Below are 25450 nucleotides of genomic sequence, written 5' to 3' on the forward strand. Positions count from 1 at the left end.
AAAAAAAAAAAAAAAGAAAATACTAGTTCACTGCATTATGTCACTTTCCAAATGGTGAAACATGTCATTAGAAAATAGCAACAAATTACATTTGTTCATACTACAACTGGTCTTATAGGAAATTTCTTCCAGTATTGAGATGCCGTTAAGCTCCCAGTGGGGGACAATTTTCCAAGTTCCAACTTTGCTTGAAAGCCTGAACTTAATCATTGGTAATAGATACTTTTAGTTTTCCTTGAGTTGATGCATTCAGTTCTTCCATTTTCAGGAAGATATCTGCCAAACACAGAATTTCGAATAAATGTAGTTTATTTTCAGTCATTCTTTAAATAAAATAGTGATCCACGGAAAAAGTAGTTAGTTCAGTTCACAGCTCAAACAGTCACGCATGTGCTTTTCTTTGGGACAAACATCTTACTTTAGTTTGTGGCAGAAGCTTCATGTGTCCTTCCCATGTCATCGTACATAGATTTAAAGAAATATACTCAAGGGCCAAGATTTAATACAATTAATACATTTTACTGATCCATTAATTATAGTTTTAAAAGTAGAACTTACTTCATGTTTTTCTTCTGTGAGTGCACGTCTGTGAAGAGCACAGTGACTCCTAGTACAGCATGGGGTTACTGTCTCGATTACTGCTAAGGTATGAGCAGTTGAACTCATGATTGCTTATGCACCATTCATGCAAAAATGCAATATAGTGAAAAAGCCATTTAACTTTATAGAATTATTATTAAAATTGTTTTAACCTCGTTGATCCATGGGAAGAGTCTTAGAGACCCCACAAATCCACAGACCATACTTTCAGAAGCACTGATTTAGGTCATTATAAAAATGTCTCAGCTTCTTTCTTTTGTTTCCTTTTACTCCATTGAACATTTGTACCAGTGCCATGTAAATCTTTCTAAAATCACTTCTTGAGCAAATCACTCTTTTGCATTATAGCCTTCAATACTCACCAAAGCAAAACAAAACAAACAAACAAACAAAATGTATTAACCTGCATTCTTATCTCTGTACAACTCTCTGTCCTTCCTTTCCCTTGATTCTTTCTCTCATCCTCCCCTCCCTGAACTTCATGCTCCAAGGGTCACAGAGAAAGCAGTGGGGGTAGCACTTTTGCAGTGCTTTAATTCTGCTTTCAAACCCTTGCACATCTGCCTTTGTATAAAATACTCGTTGGTGTTAATTCCATGGGACTATTCCATTTTCATTAAAAACTGGCATTTTATTAAAATTTTCATCTCTAACCCAAGGCCTGCCTTCAATTTTCTCTCTGTTTTTCACAGCTTCCCTTTCTCCTCCTCCACACTTTAAAATCTGGCCTTTATTTCCAAGGACATTAGGGACTTTCATAATGTTAAATCTATTGGTGTTTTAGTCTTTATTTTATAGCATCTCTCTTTTTGATATTCTTTATTATCTCTCTTCCATAACTTTATTTTTTAAAATTACTTTCCCACCCTGACAATTTCTTTTGGTTTATCTTAATGCTTTCTTCTTCCTTTGCTTGCGTTTTAAATGTGGATGTTTTCCAGCATTCTCTCTATTAACCTTTTCAACGTGTTCTTCTTAAGTAATCTCAAGTCATTCTTGTCTTGATTTTAACCTATATGCCGAAGATCCAACCTACATCTCCAGCTCAGTTGTTTCTCTAAAGCTTCAGATTCTAACACAGATAACTTTGGTAGACATGTCCACTTAAATACCTCATGAGCACTGGAAATACAACAAGCCCAAAGCATTTTCACCTTCTTATCCAAACATAGTTCTCTTAATGGCATCATCATCTCCTTAGTTCCCCAAGGCAAAAATCTGGCAGCCTTCCTTGGCCTTCTAGGTAGGCAGCACTGTTCGGTGGTTAGAAATGTGAACTTTGAACTGGGTGAGGTGGCTTATGCCTGTAATCCCAGCATTTGAGAGTCAGAGGTGGGAGGATTACTTGAACCCAGGAGTTTGAGACCAGCTTGGGCAACATAACAGAATCCCATCTCTACAAAAACAAAAAATTATCCAAGTGTTGTGGTGCATGCCTGTAATCTTAGGTACTCGGTAGGCTGAGGTGGGAGGATCACTTGAGCACAGGAGGTCGAGGCTTCAGTAAGCCATGATTGTGCCACTGCACTCTAGCCTGGGCGATAGAGAGAGATCCTGTCTCCAAAAACATTTTTAAAAGAAGTATAAATTCTCATTCCCCACTTCTTGCTAAAATCTTGTTTAAATCACAGGCAATTGGTGTGACTATGAACAACTTAATCAGCTGGTTGATGGCCTGATTTTTTTCATTTGTAAAACTGGGTTTCCAGTAGTGCTTACTTTATAAGACTTTTATGGGTGTTAAATGAGCTTCATTAATAAAGCACTTACCAGAGTCCTTGGCACAATATGCATCATATAAATTTTTGTTAAAGAAAATCATAGACTGCTCTCACTGCCTTTCCCACATTCAACTACCACAATTGTTGATTCTACCTTTTGGTATCATTTTTCTTGTTCAGACTTTCATGGCTCATACAGAGTTATACAGTGAGTTCTTAACTGATCTATCTTCCTACATGTTCATCCTATACACTGTAGCCAAAAAAAGATTAAAAGAACGGAAATCAGACTGTGCCCTTGCTGATGATGCTTGTTGGTTCCCCATAATGTACAGGATAAAGTTAAACATCCTGACATCTAAGGTCCTTGAGGACAAACCCTTTTAGCTGCATTTCTGGATACCCACTGTTTGCTCCTAGCTCACCATGAATCCTGAACGGCTTATAATTCCCTGGATTTGTCATGCTCTTTCTTTCTTCTCTGTTTTTGCTCATTTTTTTTCCTCTAGCACACAGTAGATATTTAATAAACATTTTATTTTTATTTTTATTTTCCGAGACGGAGTCTCACTCTGTCACCCAGGCTGGAGTGTAATGGCATGATCTTGGCTCACTGCAATCTCCGCCTCCCAAGTTCAATCTCCGCCTCCCAAGTTCAAGCAATTCTCCTGCCTCAGCCTTGCGAGTAGGTAGAATTATAAGTGTGCGCAACCATGCCCAGCTATCTTTTTTTTTTTTTTTTTTTTTTTTGTATTTTTAGTAGAGATGGGGTTTCATCATTTGGTCAGTCTGGTGTCGAACTCCTGACCTCAAAGGATCTGCCCGCCTCGGTATCTCAAAGTGCTGGGATTACAGGCGTCAGCCACTGCACCTAGCCAATAAACATTTCTTGACTCACTGTAAGACACTGGTTCTGTTGACATTATAGACTGGCAGTTATGGAATGCTGCAGCTCCTCAGTCTTTTCTGTGGCAACTGATTGCCAGAAGAGTGGTGTAGACTCCATGGTTTGGTGTATTTTAGACATATGCAACAGAGTATCTCAGAACTTAATGACCTGTGCCAAGCAATTAATTGATAATTTTCTCTTTAAGCACTTTTAGTAAAATAATAATTTAAAATTATCCAAATAGCAATATTTCATATTAACAGTAGGACATTGCATTTTTGAAATGAGATTTACAGAGATGTGAACTACTCATAGAGCTTTTGATGAGATTAAACTATCATAGAACTTTTTTTTTTTGATTGCTTTAAATGTAAAATCAAACTTCCATGGTAACCTTAGAATTAAGTTACACTTAGATTCTTTGTGGCTGAAATTTCTGCTTATCTTGGATTATATAGTCTAGGCTTCATTTGCATCCATTTCCAGGTTCGTAGAGCAGTATTAATGTAACTTGTCTTTGTGTTTATCTGTTCTGTGGCTGTTTTCATGTAAGAACAATGAAAGCAATCCATGTATTTTAATGGTGTTTATCACTCTCAGTCCTTCTCACCTTCATAGCATGTTTCCTCTTTTCAGTGAGGAGATTGCCAAAATTGACATAGAACAAGGTCTATTACCCAAATTTATTCTCTAATCTGTCTGTATTTTTAGTAGAGATGGGGTTTCACCAGGTTAGTCAGTCTGGTCTTGACCAGACTGTCTTTTTTCTCTAATCTCTCTGTACTTTCCAAATCTTGTAGGGGAAAATACAAAAAAATTTTGTACTAAAATTAATTTGCTACTGGGAAAGTCCAGTGCATGTATTTTGTGAATATTTTCTATTATTCTGTTTTTTTAGCTTGCAATTTTACTTGTTTCCCCTTCATTTTCCTTGTAAGTGTCCAAGTGCGTAGTAAGAATATTGATTAAAGTAAATTGATGCGTTGAAGTTCATTCTTAATAATACCTTACTATAAAAGGTTTAAATTCTTAAAGAGACAGATATAGTTCTGTTTTGAATCTTTAAAATTTTCTGGGCATAAAAGAAAAGTTCTAAAATCCCCAGTCTCCCCACAATGCCTGTCTTTTATTTTCTTAATCAAGTTTATGGACCTCAAGAGCAAAACCAGGATTTACCCTTCTTCATAAATATGTTAAAATCTCCTCTTCTTAAATGTAAATGCACACCAAGGGGAAACTCTCAGAAGTCTATAGTATGTCAGGTATTCTACTACTTTTTAAGGAAACAGACCTGAATATAATGTACATGGGTACATGACTAAACATTTCCTGATAGGAGGCTACAGAATTATTAATGATAGCCCATTGTATTAGTCCATTTTCATGCTGCTAATAAAACATATCTGAGACTGGGTAATTATTAAAGGAAAGAGGTTTAATGGACTCACAGTTCAACATGGCTGGGGAGGCCTCAAAAAACTTAAAATCATGGCAGAAGAGGAAGCAAACATGTCCTTCTTCACATGGCAGCAGGAAGGAGATGTGTAGAGTGAACAGGAAAAAAGCCTCCTATAAAACTATCAGATCTCTACCATGAGAACAGCATGGAGGTAACTGCCCCTATGATTCAATGAACTCCCACTGGGCCCCTCCCATGACATGTGGGGATTATGGAAGTTACAATTTAAGATGAGATTTGGGTGGGGACACAGCCAAACCATATCATCCATCATATGTCTAGAAAATCTCATCTGGAACTGTGCTTCCTTGCATATTAACATAACCTTTAATATAGCTGCAAGTGTTTAAGTCTTTATTTCTTGAGGGTAGAATTGATTTTTTTTTGAAATATTAAAGCCAAGTTTATGCATTCATTGTACTCATATTATTTTATTTGTGGTTTAAAGAAAGACATTCAGCTTTAGTGTAGGTGAATGAAATTTATTTTCAAAAAACAGGTTTATGAATTTTTTTAAAGCAATTTCAAGATTAGTTCTTAAACCAGCAAGTTTTTCCAGAAACAGATAATCTTACAAAATAACCATTTTGAAAGACTGCTTTCATTTATTCATATTCTAGAGTATTTAGTTTTTTTTAAAGGAAACATTTAATTTGTTGTCACGTCGCTGATATGCTACTTTACAAAATGTCAGTCTTATGTATATCCAAATATTTTAAGGGCAGATCAGAGTTTAAAGGGGGCAGTGTTTAATATGTGAATCTGTATTTGAGCTTAGCAAAGCCCCATGGAGACCTCTACAAGGGAAGGGCTACTGATAAGCTAGACCAAATAAGATAATAATACTGGATTTCTGGTGAAGCAAGATGGCAGAATAAAGGACTCACTAATTGTCACCCAGATAGGGACACCAATTTAACAACTATCTACACAAAAAAACACCTCATAAGAACCAAAAATCAGGTAAGCACTCACAGCATCTATTTTTTTTGTTTTTGTTTTTGTTTTTTGCTCTGTTGCCCAGCCTGGAATGCAGTGGCGCGATCTCCACTCAGGTTCATGCCATTCTCCTGCCTCAGCCTCCCAAGTAGTTGGGACCACAGGCGCCCACCATCACACCCGGCTAATTTTTTGTATTTTTAGTAGAGATGGGGTTTCACCATGTTGGCCAGGATGGTCTCGATCTCCTGACCTCATGATCTGCCTGCCTCGGCCTCCCAACGTGCTGGGATTACAGGCGTGAGCCACCGTGCCCAGCCATCACCTGGTTTTAACTTCATATCACTGAAAGAGAAAGAGGCAATGAAGGGATAGGAAAAACAGTCTTGAATCACCAACACCATCTCTCCTCCATTCCCCAGCAGCAGGTGGGCAGTGCATGGAGAGTGTTTCTGTGTGCTAGGTAGAGGGAGATTGCAACATTTGTGACATATTGAACTCAGTGCTGTCCTATTATAGCAGAAAACAGAACCGGACCAAACTGTGGGGAGCATTTAATCCAGCCCTAGCCAGAGGGGCATCACTAATCCCAGTGGTCTGAACTTGAGTTCCTGCAAGCCTCACCACTGTGGGCTAAAGGGCTCTGGGGTCTTAAATCAACTCGAAAGACTATCTAGGCCACAAGGACTGCAACTTTCAGGCAAGTCCTAGTGCTGAACTTGGCCAATAGACAGTGGACTATAGGAGCATTGTGGTGGCTAAGGAAGAGCTGGCATCACTCCTCTCCTAGCCCCAGTCTGCACAGCTCACAGCTCCAAAGAGATCCCTTTCCTCCACTCTACAAGAGGAGAAGAAAGAGTGCGGGGGACTTTGTGTTGCATCTTGAATCTCAGCCACAGCAGGATATGGCCCCAGTCATTGTCGTGAGGCCCTCTTTCCAGGCCCTACCTCCTGGATAACATCTCTAGACATACCCTGGGCTAGAAGAGAACCTGCTGCCTTGAAGGGAAGAACCCAGTCCTGGAAAAATTTATCACTTGCTAATGAAGAGCCCCTGGGCCCTGAATAACTAGCAGCAATACTCGGGTACTATGTTGAGGGCCTTAAGTGAGACTGAGAACTTCATGGCTTCAAGTGAGACTCAGCAGGTTCCCAACCATAGTGACTATGGGGTAAGACTCCTTCCACTTAAGAAAAGTGGCGGGGGTGGGGAGGGAGGGGGAAGCAAAGGGGACTTTGTCTTGCACCTTAGATACCAGTTTGGCCACAGTGGGGTAGAGTACTAAGTAGGTTCATAGGGTTCTAGGACTTGGCTCTTGCGTGGCATTTCTTGGCCTGTTTTAAGTCCTTTGCTCTGAAGGGTGAGTCCCAGGAAGGTACATTCATGCCAAGCTGACTGAAGAGCCTTTGTGGCTTAAAGGAACAGCAATGGTAGTCTGGCAGCACTCCCCATGGGCCAACAGTGGCTCTGGCCACAGGATGAAGCTCCTCTGCCTTTGGAAAGAAAGGAAAAGTGGGAAGGACTGCACTTTGTGGTTTGAGTACCACCTCAGCCACAGTACAGTAGAATACCACATAGAGTTCTAAGGTTTTTGACTCTAGAACCTGGCTCTCGGACAACATCTCTGGACATGCCCAGGGCCTGAGGGGTACTTGTCACACTGAAGGGAAGGACACAGGCCTGGTTGGCTTTGCCACCTGCTGATCAAAGAGTCCCAAGTCCTTGTGTGAACATAGGCCAAAGCCAGGGAATGGTTACAGCAGGAATTGAGTAACACCCAGTGCTGTGTTGGCCTGAGGTCTGACCCAGCAGAGTCCTAGTAGTGGTGGTCTCAAGGGTTCTTGTGTCACACCACCCCCAGCTCCACGTGGTTCAGAATAGGGAGACAGACTCCATTTGTTTGGGAGGAAGTAAGAGAAAAAAACAAGAGTCTCTCCCTGGTAATTCAGATAAGTTTTCTAGATCTTGTCAAAGACCATCAAAATGGTACCTCAGTGAATGTGCAAGAACCACAGCATTACTGGGGTTGAGGCGCTTCCTAAAGCAGATACATCTTAGATTAGAACACCCAAGTTATTTTGAATATCTGGAAAGCCTTCCCAAGGTGGACAGGTACAAATACAAACCAGCCTAGGCTGAAAAGACTACAATACATACCTAATACTTCAATGCTCAAACGCAGATGAACATCTACAAGTGTCAAGACAATCTGAGAAAACATGACCCCACTAAATGAACTAAATAAGCCACCAGGGACTATTCCTGGAGAAACAGAAATGTGTGACATACAGACAAATAATTTAAAATAACCATGTTGGAGAAACTGAAGCAAATTCAATGCAATGCTGAGAAGAAATTCAGAATTCTATCAGATGCATTTAACAGAGATTAAAATAATTAAAAATAATAAAACAGAAATTATAGAGATAAAAATGCAACTGACATACTGAAGAATACATCACAGTCTTTTAATAACAGAGGTGATGAAGCAGAAGAATGAATTAGTGACCTTGAAGACAGGCTATTTGAAAATATAGTCAGTGGAGACAAAATAATAAAGAATAAAAAACAATGAAACAAAGCAGCACACTCACAGGATCTAGCAAATAGCCCTCAAATGGTCAAATCTAAGAGTTATTGGCCTTAAAGAGGAAGTGGAGAATGAGGTAAGGGTAGAAAGTTTATTCAAAGGGATAATAACAGAGAACTTCCCAAACCTAGAGAAAGATAGCAATATTCAAGTATAAGATGATTATAGAACACTAAGCAAATGTAATCTAAAGAAGACTACTTCAAGCCATTTAACAATCAAACTCCCAAATGTCAAAGGTAAAGAAAGGATCGTAAAAGCAGCAATAAAAAAGAAACAAACAACATACTATTTAGCTCTAATATGTCTGGTAGGCAGACTTTTGAGTGGAAACCTTACAGGCTAGGAGAGAGTGGCATGGCATATTTAAGGTGCTGAAAGAAAAAAAAAAAAAACATTTACCCTATTTCTTCATCAAATACACTTTAAACATGAAGGAGAAATAAAGACTTTCCCAGACAAATAAAAGCTGAGTGATTTCATCAACACCAGACCTGTCCTACAAGAAATGCTAAAGGGAGTACTTCAATCAGAAAGAAAAGGACATTAATGAACAAAAAGAAATAATCTGAAGGTACAAAACTCATTGGTAATAGTAAGTACACAGAAACCCATGGAATATTACAACATTATAACTTTACTATGTAATCTAAACTTATTTTAAGTAGAAGGAATAAATAACAAACCAATACAAAAACAATAACTACAGAAACTTTCCAAGACATAGACAGTACAATAAGATGTAAATAGAAACAACAAAATGTTAAAAGTAGGGGACAAAGTTAAGGTTTAAAGTTTTGTTTTGTTTTACTTGTTTGTTTGTTTATGCAAAAAGTGTTAAATTGTTATCAGGTTAAAATAATGAGTTACAAGATGGTATTTTCAAGCCTCATGGTAACATAACTGTCCCTCAAAATACAACGATACACTAAAAATAGAAAGCAACAAATAAAACCATATAACCAGAGGAAATTACTTTCACTGAAAGACAGATAGAATGGAAAAAAGAAGGGAGATAAGACCACAAAACAGCCAGAAAACAAATAACCAAATGGGAGGAATAATTGCTTACTTATCAATAATAACATTCAATGAAAATGGACTAAACTCTCCAATCAAAACCTAATCAGTGGCTGAGTGGATGAAAATCAAGACCCATTGATCTGTTGCCTAAAGTAAACTCACTTTACCTCTAAAGATACATATACACTGACAATAAAATGATAGGAAAAGATATCCCATGTCAATGGAAACCAAAGAAGAGCAGGAGTAACTATACTTGTATCAGACAAAATAGATTTCAAGACAAAAGCTACAGGGAGAGACAAAGAAGGTTACCATATAATGATAAAGGGGTCACTTCAGCAAGCAAATATAACAATTTCAAATACATTTGCACCCAACATTGGGTACCCAGATATACAAAGCAAATATTATGAGAACTAAAGAGAAAGATAGACCCCAATACAATAATAGCTGGAGACTTCAAAAGTCATCTTTCAACATTAGACAGATCTTCCAGACAGAAAATCAACAAAGAGACCTCACATTTAATCTGCACTATAGACCAAATAGACTTAATACAGAACATTTCATGCAACAGTTATAGAATACATATTCTTCTCCTAAGCACATGAATCATTCTCAAGGATGGACCATATGTTAAGTCATACAACAAGTCTTAAAACATTCAGCAAAATTAAATATCAAGCATCTTCTCTGATCACAATGGAATAAAACTAGAAATCAATATCAAGAGGAATTTTGGAAACTGTACCAACACATGGAAGTTGAACAATATATTCCTGAATGACCAATGAGTTAATGAAGAAATTAAGAAGGAAATTGAAAAAAGTCTTGAAACAAATGACAATGTTTGTTTGAACACAACATACCAAAACCTGTGGGATATAGCCAAAGCAGTACTAAGAGGGAAGTTCGTAGCTATTAAGTGCCTACATTTAAAAATTCAAATAAGCAACCTAATAATACATCTTAAAGAATTAGAAAAGGAAAAACAAACCAAAGATAAATTAGTAGAAGAAAAGAAATAATAAAAATCATAGCAGAAATAAATGAAACTGAAATGTAAAAAAAAATACAAAAGATGAACAAAACAAAAAATGAGGTTTTAAAAAGATAAACAAAATTGACAAAACTTTAGCCAGACTGAGAAAAAAAGAGGGAAGATCCAAATAAATAAAAGTCAATGATGGAAAAGAAGACATTTGGACTGATACTGCAGAAATTCAAAGGATAATTAATGGCTACTATGAGCAGCCATATGTCAAGAAATAGGAAAATCTAGAGGAAATTGACAAATTCTTAGACACATACAACCTACCAAGATTGAACCATGAAGAAATCCAAAACCTTAACAAACCAATAACAGGTAATGAGACAGAAGCCAGAATAAAGTTCTCCTAGTAAAGAAAAGCCCAGGACCTAGTGGCTTCACTACTGAATTTTACCAAACATTTAAAGAAGAACTAATGCCAATCCTACTAAAACTATTCTGAAAAATAGAGAAGGAGGGAATACTACCAAACTCATTCTATGAGGCCCATATTACCCTGATACCAAACATGACAAAGTCACAGCAAAGAAAGAAAACTACAAGCCAAGACCTCTGATGCATACTGATGCAAAAATTCCCATGAAAATACTAGCAACCTGAATTCAACAATATATTAAAAAGATAATTCATCATGACCAAGTGGGATTTATCCCTGGGATTCAAGGCATACACAAATCAATCAATGTGATACATTGTATCAACAGAATGAAGACCAAAAAACATGTGATAATTATCAATTGATACTGAAAAAAGCATTTGATAAAATTCAATATTCCTTCATAATAAAAACCCTAAGAAAACTGAGGCTAGAAGGAACATACCTCGACATAATAAAAGCTATAATTACAAACCCTCAATTACTATCATACCAAATGGGGAAAAACTAAAAGCCTTTCCTCTAAGATCAGGAGCATGACAGAGATGCTTATTTTCACCACTGTTATTTAACAGTACTGAAAGTACTAGCTAGAGCAATCAAACAAGAGAAAGAAAGTGCATCCAAATTGGAAAAAAAGAAGTCAAATTATCCTTGTTTACAGATTATATTATCTTATATTTGGAAAACTCTCAGGATTGAACTAAAAAACAATTAGAACGCATCAACAAATTTAGTAAAGTTACACAATACAAAATTAACATACAAAAAATCAGTAGCACTTCTATTATCAATAGTGAACAATCTGAAAAAGAAATCAAGAAAGCAATTCCATTTACAATAGCCACAAGTAAAATTAAATACCTAGGAGTTAAATTAACCAAAGAAGTGACAGATGTCTATAATGAGAACTATAAAAAATGTAATAAAAGAAATTTAAAAGGACACCAAAAAATTGAAAAATAATCCGTTTTCATGTATTGGAAGAATAAGTATTGTTAAAATGTCCATACTGCTGAAATCAATCTACAAATTTAATGTAATTTCCATCAAAATCCCAATGACATTCCTCACAGAAAGAGACATAATAGTCCTAAGATTTATGTGAAACCACAAAAGACCCAGAATAGCCAAAGCTCTCCAAAGCAAAAAGAACAAAACTGGAGGAATCACATTACCTGACTTCAAATTGTGCTACAGAGCCAAAGTAACCAACAGTGTGGTACTGGCATAAAAACAGACACATAGACCAATGGAACAGAATAGAGAACCCAGAAACAAATCTACACACTTACAGTGAACTTAGTTTTTTACAAAGGTGCCAAGAACATACATTGGGAGAAAGACAGTCTCTTCAATAAATAATGCTGAGAAAACTGGATATCCGTATGCAGAAAAATGAAACTAGACCCTTATCTCTCACCATATACAAAAATCAAATCAAAATTAATTAAAGACTTCAAATCCTCAAACTATGAATCTACTACCAGAAAACATTGGGGAAACTTTCAAGGATGTTTGTCTGAGCAAAAATTTATTGAGTAGTACCACACAAGCACAAGCACCCAAAGCAAAAATGGACAAATGGAATCATGTCAAGTTTAAAAACTTCTTCACAGCAAAAGAAACAATCAACAAACTGAAGAGACAACCTATAGAATGGAGAAAATATTTGCAAACTACATATCTGACAAGAGATTAATTAACAGAATGTATAGGGAGGTCAAACAACTCTATAGGGAATAAAATCTAATAATCAGATTTTTAAAATGGGCAAAAGAATTGATTAGATGTTTCTCCAAAGAAGATATGCAAATGGAAAACAGGCACACGAAAAGATCATCACTGATGATTGATGATCATCATTGATGACACCATCATTGATCATCAGAAAAATGCAAATCAAAACTACACTGAGATATCATCTCACTCCAGTTTAAATGGGTTATATCCAAAGAAGAGGCAATAACAAATGCTGGTGAGTTTGTGGAGAAAGGGAACCTTCATAAACTGTTGGTGGAAATGTAAATTAGTACAACCAGTTTGAAAGTTCCTCAAAAACCTAAAAATAGAGCTACCTCATGATCCAGCAATCCCACTGCTGGGTATGTACTCCAAAGAAAAAAAATCAGTATGCCAAAGAGATAGCAGCACTCCAATGTTTATTGCAGTACTGTTCCCAGTAGTCAAAATTTGGAAGCAACCTTAGTGTCCATGAACAGAAGAATGGATAAAGAAAATGTGGTATTTATATATATTAGAGTACTACTCAGCCATAAAAAAGAATGATACTTTCATTTGCAACAACATGGATGGAACTGGAGGTCATTATGCTAAGTGAAACAAACCAGACACAGAAAGAAAAAGTTCACATGTTCTCACTTATTTGTGTGATCTAAAAATCAAAACAATTGGACTCATGGAGATAGAGAGTAGAAGAATGATTGCCAGAGGCTGGGAAGAGTAGTCAGAGGGTATGGGGGAGGTGGGGATACTCAGTGGGTTAAAAAAAAAAAAATCATTAGAAAGATTGTATAAGACCTACTATTAGCACAGGAGGGGCAAGAGCCCCCAAGGCTGTGGGGAGGAGGCTGGGCCCCTGCACGGGCAAGGAGGGCAGAAGCCATGGGACGTGGAGCAGAGGGTCTTCTCTTCTTCAGGAGATTACTCTAGGATTTGAATCATCACAAGAGATTCACCAGAGGATTTTATACACTTGGCTGTGGCAGCAGACTAATTACACCACAGCACCAGGCTAAAGAAGAAAAATCACATGATCATATCAATAGATGTGGAAAATGTATCTAGCAAAACCAGCTCTCATTCATGATCAGAACTCTCAGCAAACTAGTGATAGAGGGGAGCTTACTCAACTTGATAATGAACATGTACAAAAATCTTTCAGCTAACATCATACTTAATGGTAAGACATTGAAGCTTTCCCACTAAGATAAGGAGCAAGGCAAGGACATCTCCTTTCACCAACACTTTTCAACATCATATTTATTGGAAGTCCTAGCTAATGCAATAAGACAAGAAAAGGAAGTAAAAAGTATACAGATTGGGAAGAAGAAAATAGAACTGCCTTTGTCTGCAGATGACATGATTATCTATGTAGAAAATCTGAAAGAATTAGCCAAAAAACAAAGCAAAACAAAGCAAACAACAACAACAACAAAACTCTCCTGGAGCTAATAAGCAATTATTAACAAGGTAGCAAAATTAGGTTGATATACAAAAGTTAATTGCTTTCCTATATGCTAGCAACAAACAAATGGGATTTGAAATTAAAAACAAAATCCTATTTACAATATTACCCCCAAGCTAAGTACTTAGGCATAAAACTAACAAAAATATATAAGACCTTTGTGAGGAATTCATAAAACTCTGACGAAGAAATAAAAAACTAAATAAATAGAGAGAGATTCCATGTCTATGGATGGGAAGACTCAATATTATGAAGACATCACTTCATCCCAACTTGATGCATAGATCCAAGGCAGACCCAATCAAAATCCCAGAAAATAATTTCCTGAATATCAACAAACTGATGCTTAAGTTTATAAAGACAGGCAAAAGAGCCAGTATAGCAAACATAATATTGAAGAAGCACAAAGTTGGAGGACTGTCACTATCCAACTTCAAGACTTACTATAAAGCTACAGTAATAAAGACAGTGTGGTATTTGCCAAAGAATAGAAAAATAGATCAGTGGAACAGAAAAATAGATAAATGGAACAGAGCACAGGTATAGACCTGTATAAATACTATCAACTGATTTTTTGATAAAGGAGCAAAGGGAATACAATGGAGAAAAGATAAGTTTTCAACAAATGGTGTTGAACAATGGGATGTTCACACTGAAAAAGATGAATCTAGACATAGACCTTAAACTCTTCACAAAAATCAGCTCAAAATGGATTATAGACTGAGATGTAAAATGCTAAAGTATAAAACTCCTAGAATACATTGTAGAAGAAAATCTAGATGATCTTGGGTTTGAGCTGAATATTTTGGATCCAACACCAAAGGCATGATTGATGAAGGAAATAATTGATAAGCAGTACTTCATTAAATTAAAAACATTTACTCTTGTGAAAGCACTGTCAAGAGAATGAAGTGAAAAGCCACAGATGGGGAGAAAGTATTTGCAAAATGCTTTTGATAAAGGACTGGTGTCCAAAGTACTCTACAAACTTACCAAAGAAGACACACGCCAGGCAAATAAGCATAGGAAACAGTTTTCAACATTGTATGCCACTAGTCAATTGTAAATTAAAACGAGATACCACTACATACATATTAGAATGGCTCAAATGCAAAACATGAACAACACCAAATGCTGGGACAGCAAGAACTCTCATTCATTGCTGCTGGGAATGCATAATGGTAGAGCCATTCACAGTGCCAATCATAATCCAAAAGACAAAATCCCAAATGCCATAATCTCAAATGCCTATAAACTGTTCAGTTGTGTTTTTATATTTCTCAAACAAACCTTCTTTGCAAATGCAAGTAAATGTCTTTAAAAATTTTTTGAAAATTATCTTTCCAGAATTATATTGTGATTTTGATCTATCAGTATTGGAATTTTGGGAATTTTAGACATTAGAGATTTTGATATTTTGGGATTTCAACATTTGATATTACAGCATTTAGAATGGCATCTTTCAGGAGTATGGCCCAAACCCCAGTCACTGTAGAAAACAGTTTGACAATTTCTTAAAAAAACTAAACACCCAGCCACTATTGAAAACATTTTGGCAATTTCTTAAAAAACTAAACATATTTTTGCCATACAATCCCATAATCATGTTCCTTGGTATTCACTCAGATGAGTTGAAAAGTTGTGTCTGTATAAAACCTGCATACAGATGTTTATAGCAGCTTTATTCATAATTGTCAAAATTGTAAGCAACCAAATTGTCTCTCAGTAGGTGAATGGATAAACTGTAGTACATCCAGGTATTTTCAAGGGTAAAAGAAATAAACTATCGGCTGGATGTGGTGGCTCACGCCTATAATCTCAGCAGTTTGGGAGGCTGAGGTGGATGGATCACTTGCTCCCAAGAGTTTGAGACCACCCTGGTCAACATGGTGAAAACCTATCCTACAAGAAATACAAAAAGTAGCAAAGCATGGTGGCATGTGTCTGCAGTCCCAGCTACTTGAGGGACTGAGATGGGAGGATTGCTTGAGCCCAGAAAGGAGAGGCTGCAGTGAGCCATGTTTGTGCCTGGGCAACAGAGAGAGACCCTGTTTAAAAAAAAAAAAAAAAGAAAGAAAGAAAAAGAAACCATCAAGCTGTGAAAAGACCTAGAGAAACCTTAAATGCGCATTTCTAAGTGAAATGAACCAATGTGAAAAAGCTATGTACTCTATGACTTCAACCATATGACATTCTGGAAAAAACTAAACTATGGAGACAGGGGAAAGGTCAATGGTCGTGAGAGATTGGAGGGAGGGAGGAAAAAATGGGAAGAGTGTACAGATTTTTTAGGGCAGTGAAACTATTCCATATGGTACTATAATGGTGAATGCATGTCCTTATATGTTTGTCAAAACCCATAGAATGTACAACACAAAAGTGAACACTAATGTCAACTATGGACCTTGGGTGATAATAACATGTCAATATAGGTTAGTTGATTGTAATAAAGGCAAGAGGTGTTAAACGTGGGGAGGCTGTGTGTGTGTGTGTGGGGGGGGGGGAGCAAAGGTCATATGGAAATTCTCTGCACTTTCTGCTCTATTTTGCCGTGAACTTAAAACTGCTCTAAAAAATAAAGTTCATTTTTTAAAAAAGCATGCTATCAGTAAGCCCCCTACAAAAGATAGCACAACAGGGTGACTACAGTCAATAATAATTTAAGTGTTCATTTTAAAATTACTAAAATAATGTAATTGGATTGCTCATAATGCAAAAGATAAAGGCGCGAGAGGTTGGGAGCTCCATTTGGCATGATGTGATTATTACACATTGCATGTGTGTATCAAAACATACCATGTACCCTATAAGTATGTACACCTACTAGGCACCCATCAAACTAAAATTAAAAAATTAAAAAACTGGTAATATTATTAAGACATTTGTGATATAAGAAAAAACAAAATTTGTGGGAGAGAAATTATGTGTTCAGAAAGAGAAGATATTAAGAGGTCGGAGTGAGGTTCCTGGAAAATAGTCTAATGTTGGATATAAGGAAGGTGGGCCTTGAACCCAAGTAGAACACATTTTGTTTAAATAGCACACACTTTGTTTTTCCGTGTAAAACATGAAGAGAAAGGTTACCCTGGGTCAGGGGATAGTAGTATTTTCAGGGGCTGAGTCTTCATTCCTGAACCTGCAGTTTGGATAGGAGAATGACATTGTGATTAGAAAAGAGTGTCAAATATTTTCTCTTGGGGCAACATCACAAGACTTCATCTGTTTTTATTATTTACTAGGACAATAATCGGTTTTGGTTTCTCACATTTTTGATATGCAGGGCCAGAAAAGACAAAAGAAAGGAATTAATGGGGCACAATAGAAAGTGAGAAAGAATTTGGAACCCAGGGATGTATATTTTCTTCCTTTTGTTTGTTTGTTTGTTTTTGAGACAGAGCCACGCTCTGTCACCCAGGATGGAGTGCAGTGGACTGATCTCAGCTCACTGTAACCTCCGCCTCCTGGGTTCAAGTGATTCTCGTTCCTCAGCCTCCCGAATAGCTAGAATTACAGGTGCGAGCCACCACGCCTGTCTAATTTTTTGTATTTTTAGAAGATACAGGGTTTCACCATGTTGGCCAGGCTGCTCTCAAACTCCTGACCTCAAGAGATCCATCCGCTTCGGTCTCCCAAAGTGCTGGAATTACAGGTGTGAACCATTGTGCCTGGTCCCCAAGAATATATTCTTGGGAGAAAAAAAAATCTCTTTGTTTATACCTGAGTGCCCGCAGCTGCATGTTAAACAAAAGTCAGAAGACTTTAGTGAATCTTTTGTCTGTGGTTTCCCTGGGGAATGCTGTAAATACCTACATTACTCTACATGGTGAAGAGTTCAGTGCCTCACACTTGGTGTGTAATCATGAATACATGCTGTTTGATTGATTGATTGAACAGTTGGCTTAATTGACTAGGTGGTTTGAGTGGGTAGATGGTAAGGATACAGCACAATTATATAGCAACATATCACTTCCACTTAAATGGTCTTGTTTGTTGTTTTTGTTGAGCAGGAATTATTTTATTTCAATTTTTCTAATTCAGAAGCTGATGCTCAAATCATTCCAAAAACTTAACCATGGTCACCTGTATGAAAAATAGCAGAATGGGAAATCGAGGAAGTTAAGTGCTGGGGAGGCTTTATGGCTCCTTCAGACTTCTTCCTTTTATCCCTTCTCATAACTTATGGGTAAATTTTCTTGACTGTCTGCCAGACACTGTATTGGGTACTTTCCTTGAATAACCACATGAGATAGGTTCTGTCCTAAGTCTCTGTATGCAGGTACGTGAACTAGGCTCTGTGGAAGATGGAGTGAATGCCTTGGGAGACTATCCTCTTTAGCCATGGCAGTCTGCCCTGATCTCATGTACACCTGTGCCCCAGTGCCATTAAAAGCCTACGAGAGATTCTGTCCATCATAAATAGATTCTGTCCATCATAAATACCTGGATTAAGACACATGACAAAATGCACTGTGACCGTATAAAGTCTCAGGTAGATTTTTGGCTGTGACAAATGAATAATACTCGCCCATTCATTTACTTAACAAATATTTATTGGGCATCACCTATTGGTCAGGCACTGGTACCAAATACTTAGTTAAAAGAGTAAAAACACAAAATCCCTGGTTTAATGGAGCTTACATTGCAGAGGGAGGAAAGAAAGATGGAGTATGAGAAGGAAGAGGAAGAGAGAGGGAGAGAGGAAGAAATTAGTTTCATGTAATGTCAGATGGTGATAAGTGCTAGGGAGATAAACAAGTCAATTTTGTGTCAGGATCAGCTTGATAGCCCAATGTAAAAGTAAGCTAAGAAGTAAACGGAGATATTTGTATTTGATTACATAAACAGGATCATATCGATTAAAGGAATAAATCCCAATCATTATTTCTGGATACAATCCGTAACCATTGTGGGTTTTTTCTGTTTGTTTTCAAAGAACTTTTTTTCTGTTTATTTGGCTGGTGACCTGATTTCCAATTGAGAAACTCTCCACCAGACTCCATCTCTTTCTGCTGTATACTAGAGCTCCTATCACAGTGAAAAATACAGTCCACACGTGTGTGTTTTCACACATGCCAAAATAGCTGTTGTGTATTCCTAACTTTAGAAAATAACTTAATGCCATATTACAAAAGTTGAATTAGAATTCCTAAACTTGAAAATAACTTTCAGCATAAGTTCTTCAAATTCACTTCTAAAAATTACAGTGTCGCAATATGTTTTATCAGCAATTTAAATTCTTATCAGAGTCAGGTATACAAAGTAAAGTACCTTCTAAAGAAGTTTGGTTACTCTTTACTCACTGCCTTTTCCCCTTCTTCCCTCATTTAAAGGTAATTTAAAAATTTTGGTTTCTCCATAAATTGTTACCATAAACAGATATGTATATGTATTAACAGTATTTTCTCTTCTATCCTTAGGTAATTGTTGTCATACTATACAAGTTTATCTCCTCCCTGCTTTCTCATGCTTTTTGTGTGTAATTTTATAACCTGCTACTTTAATATAGTTTCCCGTGATAGTACATAATGACCTGCAGAGATATATTTCACTGCTTTTTATAATTGTAAACAATTTGTGTGTGTGTTTGGAATTACCATACTTTATTCAGCCAGTACCTTATTAATGAACATTTGAGTTATTCTCTGACATTTGCTGTTCTAAACAGGAGTACAGTGAATTGCCCTGTGCATTTTGGATTTTTGCCAGTGTATTTTTGAGGTAGATTCCTAGAGTTACTGCTGCATCAAAGGATACATGCATATGTAATTTTGCTGGATATTATTAACTTTCTTTCCTTGGAAATTGTACATTTTGCAACTCTACAAGAAATATATATGAGTGTCTGATTCTTCATGAATTTGACAACAGAGTATGATTTCAACCTTGTGGATTTGTGCTGATCTAGTAGGTGAGAAATGATATCTCCATGTAATTTTAATTGCATTTCTCTTATCAGTGAGGTTGACTATCTCTTAGAGTTAAGAGCCATTTGCTTTTTTGTGAGATCTCTTTAATTTTCTATCCCATTTAAAAATAGGGCTATTAGTCTGTTTTTTCTTTATTTTAGAAGATCTTTATATATCAGAGATATAGCAGTTAGCTATTTTTTTCAGTGTGCCATTTGTCTTTATTTGCTTATGATTTTGCCATACCAAAATATATTTTATTTTATGTACTCATATTCCTCAATTTTTTCCTGTATTACTTCTGGACTTTGTTGTGGCAGTTTCCCCACTCTCAGATTATAGAATTTACTCATGTTAACTTCTAGTACTACAGTGTTTAATTTTTTAGAATTTACTTTTTGATCCCTTCAGAATTTATTCTCATGTATGATGTAAGAGACTGATCTAATTTTTGTCTTTTTCCATATGAATATCCAATTATCTCAATTCAGGTTACTAAAAAGTTCATCTTTGCAGCTTAGACTTGAGATTCCATCTTTATTGTATCCTATATTTGTATCCTATATTTTCTATGTATGTATGTGTAGGTAACCAAGTTGATTTCTGAATTTTTAAATTTTGTTCCATTAGTCTCTCTGTCTTGCTACATAACACATTCTACACCGTTATGAGACTTTTAGTGGATTTTAATAACAAGACTAGCCACTCTCTCCATATGTTTGCTTTTTTTTTCCTAAATGAGCTTTATAATTAACTTCTCAAGCTCTAGAAAAGAAAAATCTGGGTTTTCAATGGTCTCATAATAAATTTCAAAATTACCTGAGGGATAACTGATCTCCTCATAAGGTTGCTTCTTCCTAAGTATGTGGAGTATCTTTTCATTTGTTTAAGTTTACTTTTGTGTCTTTGAAGAGGGTTTTCTAGATTTCCTCTAGTGATGTGAACATTTCTTGCTAAAATTTAGACTAGATATTTTATATTGTTATACATTTTGGCTATATCAAATATGGTCTTCTTTCCCATTGTATCTTCAATTTAATTACATGTGCATATAGGATATTGCTTTTGGCAGGCTTACTTTTTATACTCTATGCCTTATTCAATTCTCTTATTGTTTAAGGCACATTTTTTATTCTGGAGAATTTTAACTTCATTTTTGCATGGGGCTACATATCTTAAATTATAGTAATGGGAAAATTACTTCACTTTAAAATTCAAAACCCCGTAGACCTTTTAGAAATGCATATACCACATAAATGAAAGGATGTCTGTGCTCACTGGGCCCAGCAGTAATGTATTCAAGGACATAGCTTCTGGTGAAATCTCTGCTTAGCTGGGCTTTTTTTCTAAATTCAGCATAAGCAAATTTTAAATCACCTTACCTTCAATCGTCATTAAATTTCCCTTAAGGTACCAGGTATGTAGTTTTGTATATATGAACCTGCATGTCGAATTTATCAATTCCTCTCATTGTCTGTGTCTCTTAATATTCATTTTTTTTTTATGACAACCAGCAGCCTGCTCAACTTTTTTGTCCATGGTAGGAAATCTCTTAAATATAAGGTTATGTTTTTCCTTCCCTCATAATCTTTAATTGGCTTCTCATCTTACTTAGAGTAAAATCAAGTTTCTTCGAATGGCCTGACAGGCCCTAGAAGATTTGTGTCCCACCGCACTCCTCCGCCACCTCTGTGACCTCATTTCTACCAAACTTCCCTCATTTCTTCCATACTGCCTTATGGCGTCTGCACTTGAAATATTTATTCCAGATATTTCTGTGGCTCACTTATTGACCTCCTTAAGGTGTCTTATCAGTTAGATCAAATAGATCAGTAACCTCTTTCCTGACCTCTCCTTTAAAGTAGCATCCACACCATGGTAGATGAATCACTGGCCCCATTTCTTACCCTTCCTTGTCTCTATATCCTTTACTATCTGACTCTCCAGTTCCTTCTCTCAATGGGTAGGATGACCTGCCCTGTTCTTTGACTCTAGGATCAACAATATGACTTTCTTTCCCCGATAGAATGAGCTGGAAGTGACAGTGTGCTAGTGCAAGTCTAGGTCTCAAGAAGCCTTGGCTGTTTCCACGTGTCCTCCCACCCCTTCCAAAGCCTGATAACCTGCTCAGACTAACATGCTGGAGATGGAGACACATGCTGGTTTCTCCAGTTACCTTAGCCAGAGTCAGCTTTGATCACCCTTCAGTCAGCCAACCCCCGCCAACATCAGCATAGTTGACAGATCTCAGACACATGAGCAATAAACACATATTGCTGAAATGTGACAATTTTGTGGCAATAGTCAACTAATGGACACACTATTGATACTTTATTTTACTAAGCTTTATTAAACATTTACCATTATTCAACCTACTAAATTTTACTTATGTGTTTATTATTTTCTACTCTTTGACGTTAACTCCATGAAGGCAGAAAATTTTGTCCAATATGAAATTGGTTCCCCATAAACATTTGTTGGATGAATAAATTCACAAATTATTTCTGTAACTTTTGCCAGCATGCATTATTTCAGGTACTTGAATGGCATTGCTTATAGAATTTCTCAGTTTATTTTCTCTCTCACACAGGAAAATTTAAATGACTAAAATGTAATGAACATAGCTATTTATAAGCTCTTCTTAGAATTTCACATACTAGTTTTTGAAAGTTTCCTGGCTGTAACTGGTTGATATTCTACGCATCACATCCTTCATTGTTACTGTTCTCTCTTGATTACTGGATAAATTTAAAAAGCAGGAATCAAAATGTTTGAGGCTCAAGGCTAATGTCCACTTGAAAACACTCTTCTTCTTTTTGGCAGGCCTAAATCATCAAGGATATGATGCAATAAACATTATGAAACAAATTCATTCATATGCTATTTGTGTCCTCCCAACCCCCACCAATCAAATTCATATGTTGAAACCCTATTCCTCAATATGATGGCATTTGGAGATGAAGCCTTTGGCAGGTGGTTGGGTCATGAGGGTGGAGCTCTTGTGATGGGATGAATGTCCTTATGAGAAGAGACACAAGAGGGCTTTCTTCCTCTCTCCCTGCTGTCTGCCATGTGAAGGCACAGCAAAAGATGGCTATCTACAAACCAGGGAGAAGGCACTCGCCAGAAATTGTTCTTGGACTTCCCAGGCTCCAGAACTTTGAGAAATAAATTTCTGTTGTTTAAATCACCAGTCTATGGTATTCCATTATAGCAGCCCAAACTGATTGAGACACTTACATTTTATTCATTTTTGGAAAATATGTCACAGACTCTATTTTAACTTTTGAACATTGCTGAAAATTAATACATTTAAAGACAGAAGAAAATAATTGATGAAAATATAATAGAAACAGAAATTGTGAGCAAAACTCTACCTTTGAGTTTAAGACTCAAGGCTGGGCACTATTGGCCACTTTAATCCTTTGGAGAGCTAATACCTAAGAGGGCTTGGAAAACAGAATGACACTATAAAGGCCACTGTTTTGCCCAAACTGGGAACTATAAAAATTTGTATTTGCAGCTTAAGTGTGCCCAATAGATCTAAAGGAAGGAAATACACATATCTATTCATGATCCAGAACAAAAGTTGATGATCCATTTACTGCTACTTTCTGAGGAGTAAAAATTCTTAATAATTTAAACATTGTGGAAAGTTTCTATTATGACAGTGATTAAATAACTAATGTTTATTTCTACTGAGCTTTAGTTGCTTGAGATTATTTCAGAAATGTGTCAACTATTAAAACACAGCTATTAAAAATCAGAGCTTGTTACATTTCTATTATTTAGCCCATAGTTAGGTCCAAACCTTTTGTTCAGTCCAAACCTTTTGCTGAAGCAATGATTGTAAATACTCAATTCCATTGGTGTTATTGATTTGGTCTCATCACATAACTGCTAAAAATGCAATTAAGGCAGATATTTCAGTTTTAACATTTGGAAGTGGAAGTCCAATAAACTATTTAGTTGATAGTTGAAGTATTTCTTGAATTGCTTGGAAAGTAGACTCACCTCGACTCTCAGAGTATCACCCTTTCTATTACTGAATGAATCATTTTTCATATTGAAAGTTAAATCCAAGTTCTCTGAAAACATTGATGTGACATAATTTCAATAGTACCATCTGTATTAGTTGTCCATCTGTGAAATAAATAAATAAATGGGCCTATATTGTGCTCATACTAGTGTCTGTCAAAGATGATTTCTTTTTGAAAAGAGGAAAGGTTCTAAAATGGTCTACACAAAATATAGGAGAAAACTGACATCATTTAAAAGTTGTGGTCAGAATAACTTTTACTTTTCTTGAATATTCATGCAATTGAAAATATGTATTTTTTCAATTAAAATTACCTGGGCTTAAATTCTTTGTATGTATGAGCATTGTGTGAATACACACGCACATAGGTGTACAAAGATAATTATGCAGTCTTGAGGCAGTTTATATTTATACCAAAAAATACCACTCTTGTGAAACTTTTTAATCTGTCAAAGCTTTTCTTCTCTTTGCTATTGGCTGATGTTTGTAAATATTTAATTTCCTTAGCTGGGAGTCCTATATTTCTCTATAAGTCGTCCAAGCTGCCAACACTGATAAAGTTAAGAAGTCACCATAGGAACTCTGAAATCATTTCTATAAAACTATAATTTGGCATAAATATCACTTACTCCATGGCCACTCTGAGAAAACACAGACATGCACACACACACACTTTATCATTTAACCCACACAATTGTTAACTACTGTTTTTGTGCTTGGTAGTCCTCATTTCCTGCTCTTATATCACAGGGACAAGGTAGAATGTACAGCATTTAAGAGACGAGTGTCAAGTAGCCCTTACTCCTGCTCTTCCAGCAAATGCAATGAAAATGATTTCTTCAACAAAATAAATGAACTGTACCCTACCCTGGACCATGCTATTTCAGCATTGTGCCTTGGGCTGCTTCTCCTGCCACAATGCGAGAGGATATCAGAGTTCTGTGCTCCAGGTTTCCAGGAAACGTTCTGATGGGATGTAAGGGCTGGTCCTTCTCATCGAATTAGATTTATTGCATGTAGCAACCACAAGACTAAGGGGCTGCAATTACAGGAAAAGCAGGAGCCCTTTTCTGTCATCTCAGAGCAGCCCAGTTCTGCACATCCACTTGACCGAATTCTCTTGTTTGTAGGAGGAAGGGGCACTTTGTGCAGGCAAAGTCACACACTGAATTCAGACCACACACTGAATTCAGAAGCCTGTCTGACCCAGCTGCTTTTTCTTGCTTGCTTTCCTATCTTCCTGTGAGTTTTCAGGATGCAAACTTAGTGCAGGCATACAATATTGTGACAGATCACACTTCCTTTGAGCTCGAAGGAGTATTTTCCTCCAAATGAACCTGGAGGGCTTCCCAGCTTTGGTGCTGATGGATTTAGCCCTCGTCATTTTCTCTACAGGAAGGCAAATAAAGAGTTATTGGTGGGAAGGAAATCTTGAACAACAAGCAAATACATATGCAGTGATGAGCCAAAGACAATTTTGTTTTTGGATGAGATGATTTTGAAATTAAAATTCTAGTTACCTCTATTCAGATATAAGATCAAAACTGGTTTACGGTGATTTGACTGAGAAATATCTCTGCTCACTAAAGTAACTAGTAATACTCTATTAAAGGGGTGACCTTTCCAAATAGAGAGAGACCATTTT

The 25450-nt window shown here is 36.6% G+C and overlaps 1 protein-coding gene across 2 annotated transcripts in view; it reads right to left on the reverse strand.

The window, feature by feature from the left end:
* OPRM1 (opioid receptor mu 1) overlaps positions 1-25201 on the reverse strand; it is a 126168-nt gene extending 100967 nt beyond the window's left edge. Inside the window, exon 1 of one of the 2 annotated variants that reach the window (XM_017892131.1) lies at positions 24673-25201. Coding sequence is in view for 1 of the 2 variants with exons in the window: in XM_017892114.1 (XP_017747603.1) it covers positions 25143-25189 (47 nt within the window). In the remaining variant the exon portion in view is untranslated. The remainder of the gene's footprint in view (positions 1-24672) is intronic. The other variant, XM_017892114.1, reaches the window with a different exon arrangement.
* Positions 25202-25450: the final 249 nt, after the last annotated feature.

The sequence above is a fragment of the Rhinopithecus bieti genome, unplaced genomic scaffold (assembly GCF_001698545.2).
Source record: "Rhinopithecus bieti isolate Rb0 unplaced genomic scaffold, ASM169854v2 scaffold_1583, whole genome shotgun sequence".
Lineage (NCBI taxonomy): Eukaryota > Metazoa > Chordata > Mammalia > Primates > Cercopithecidae > Rhinopithecus > Rhinopithecus bieti.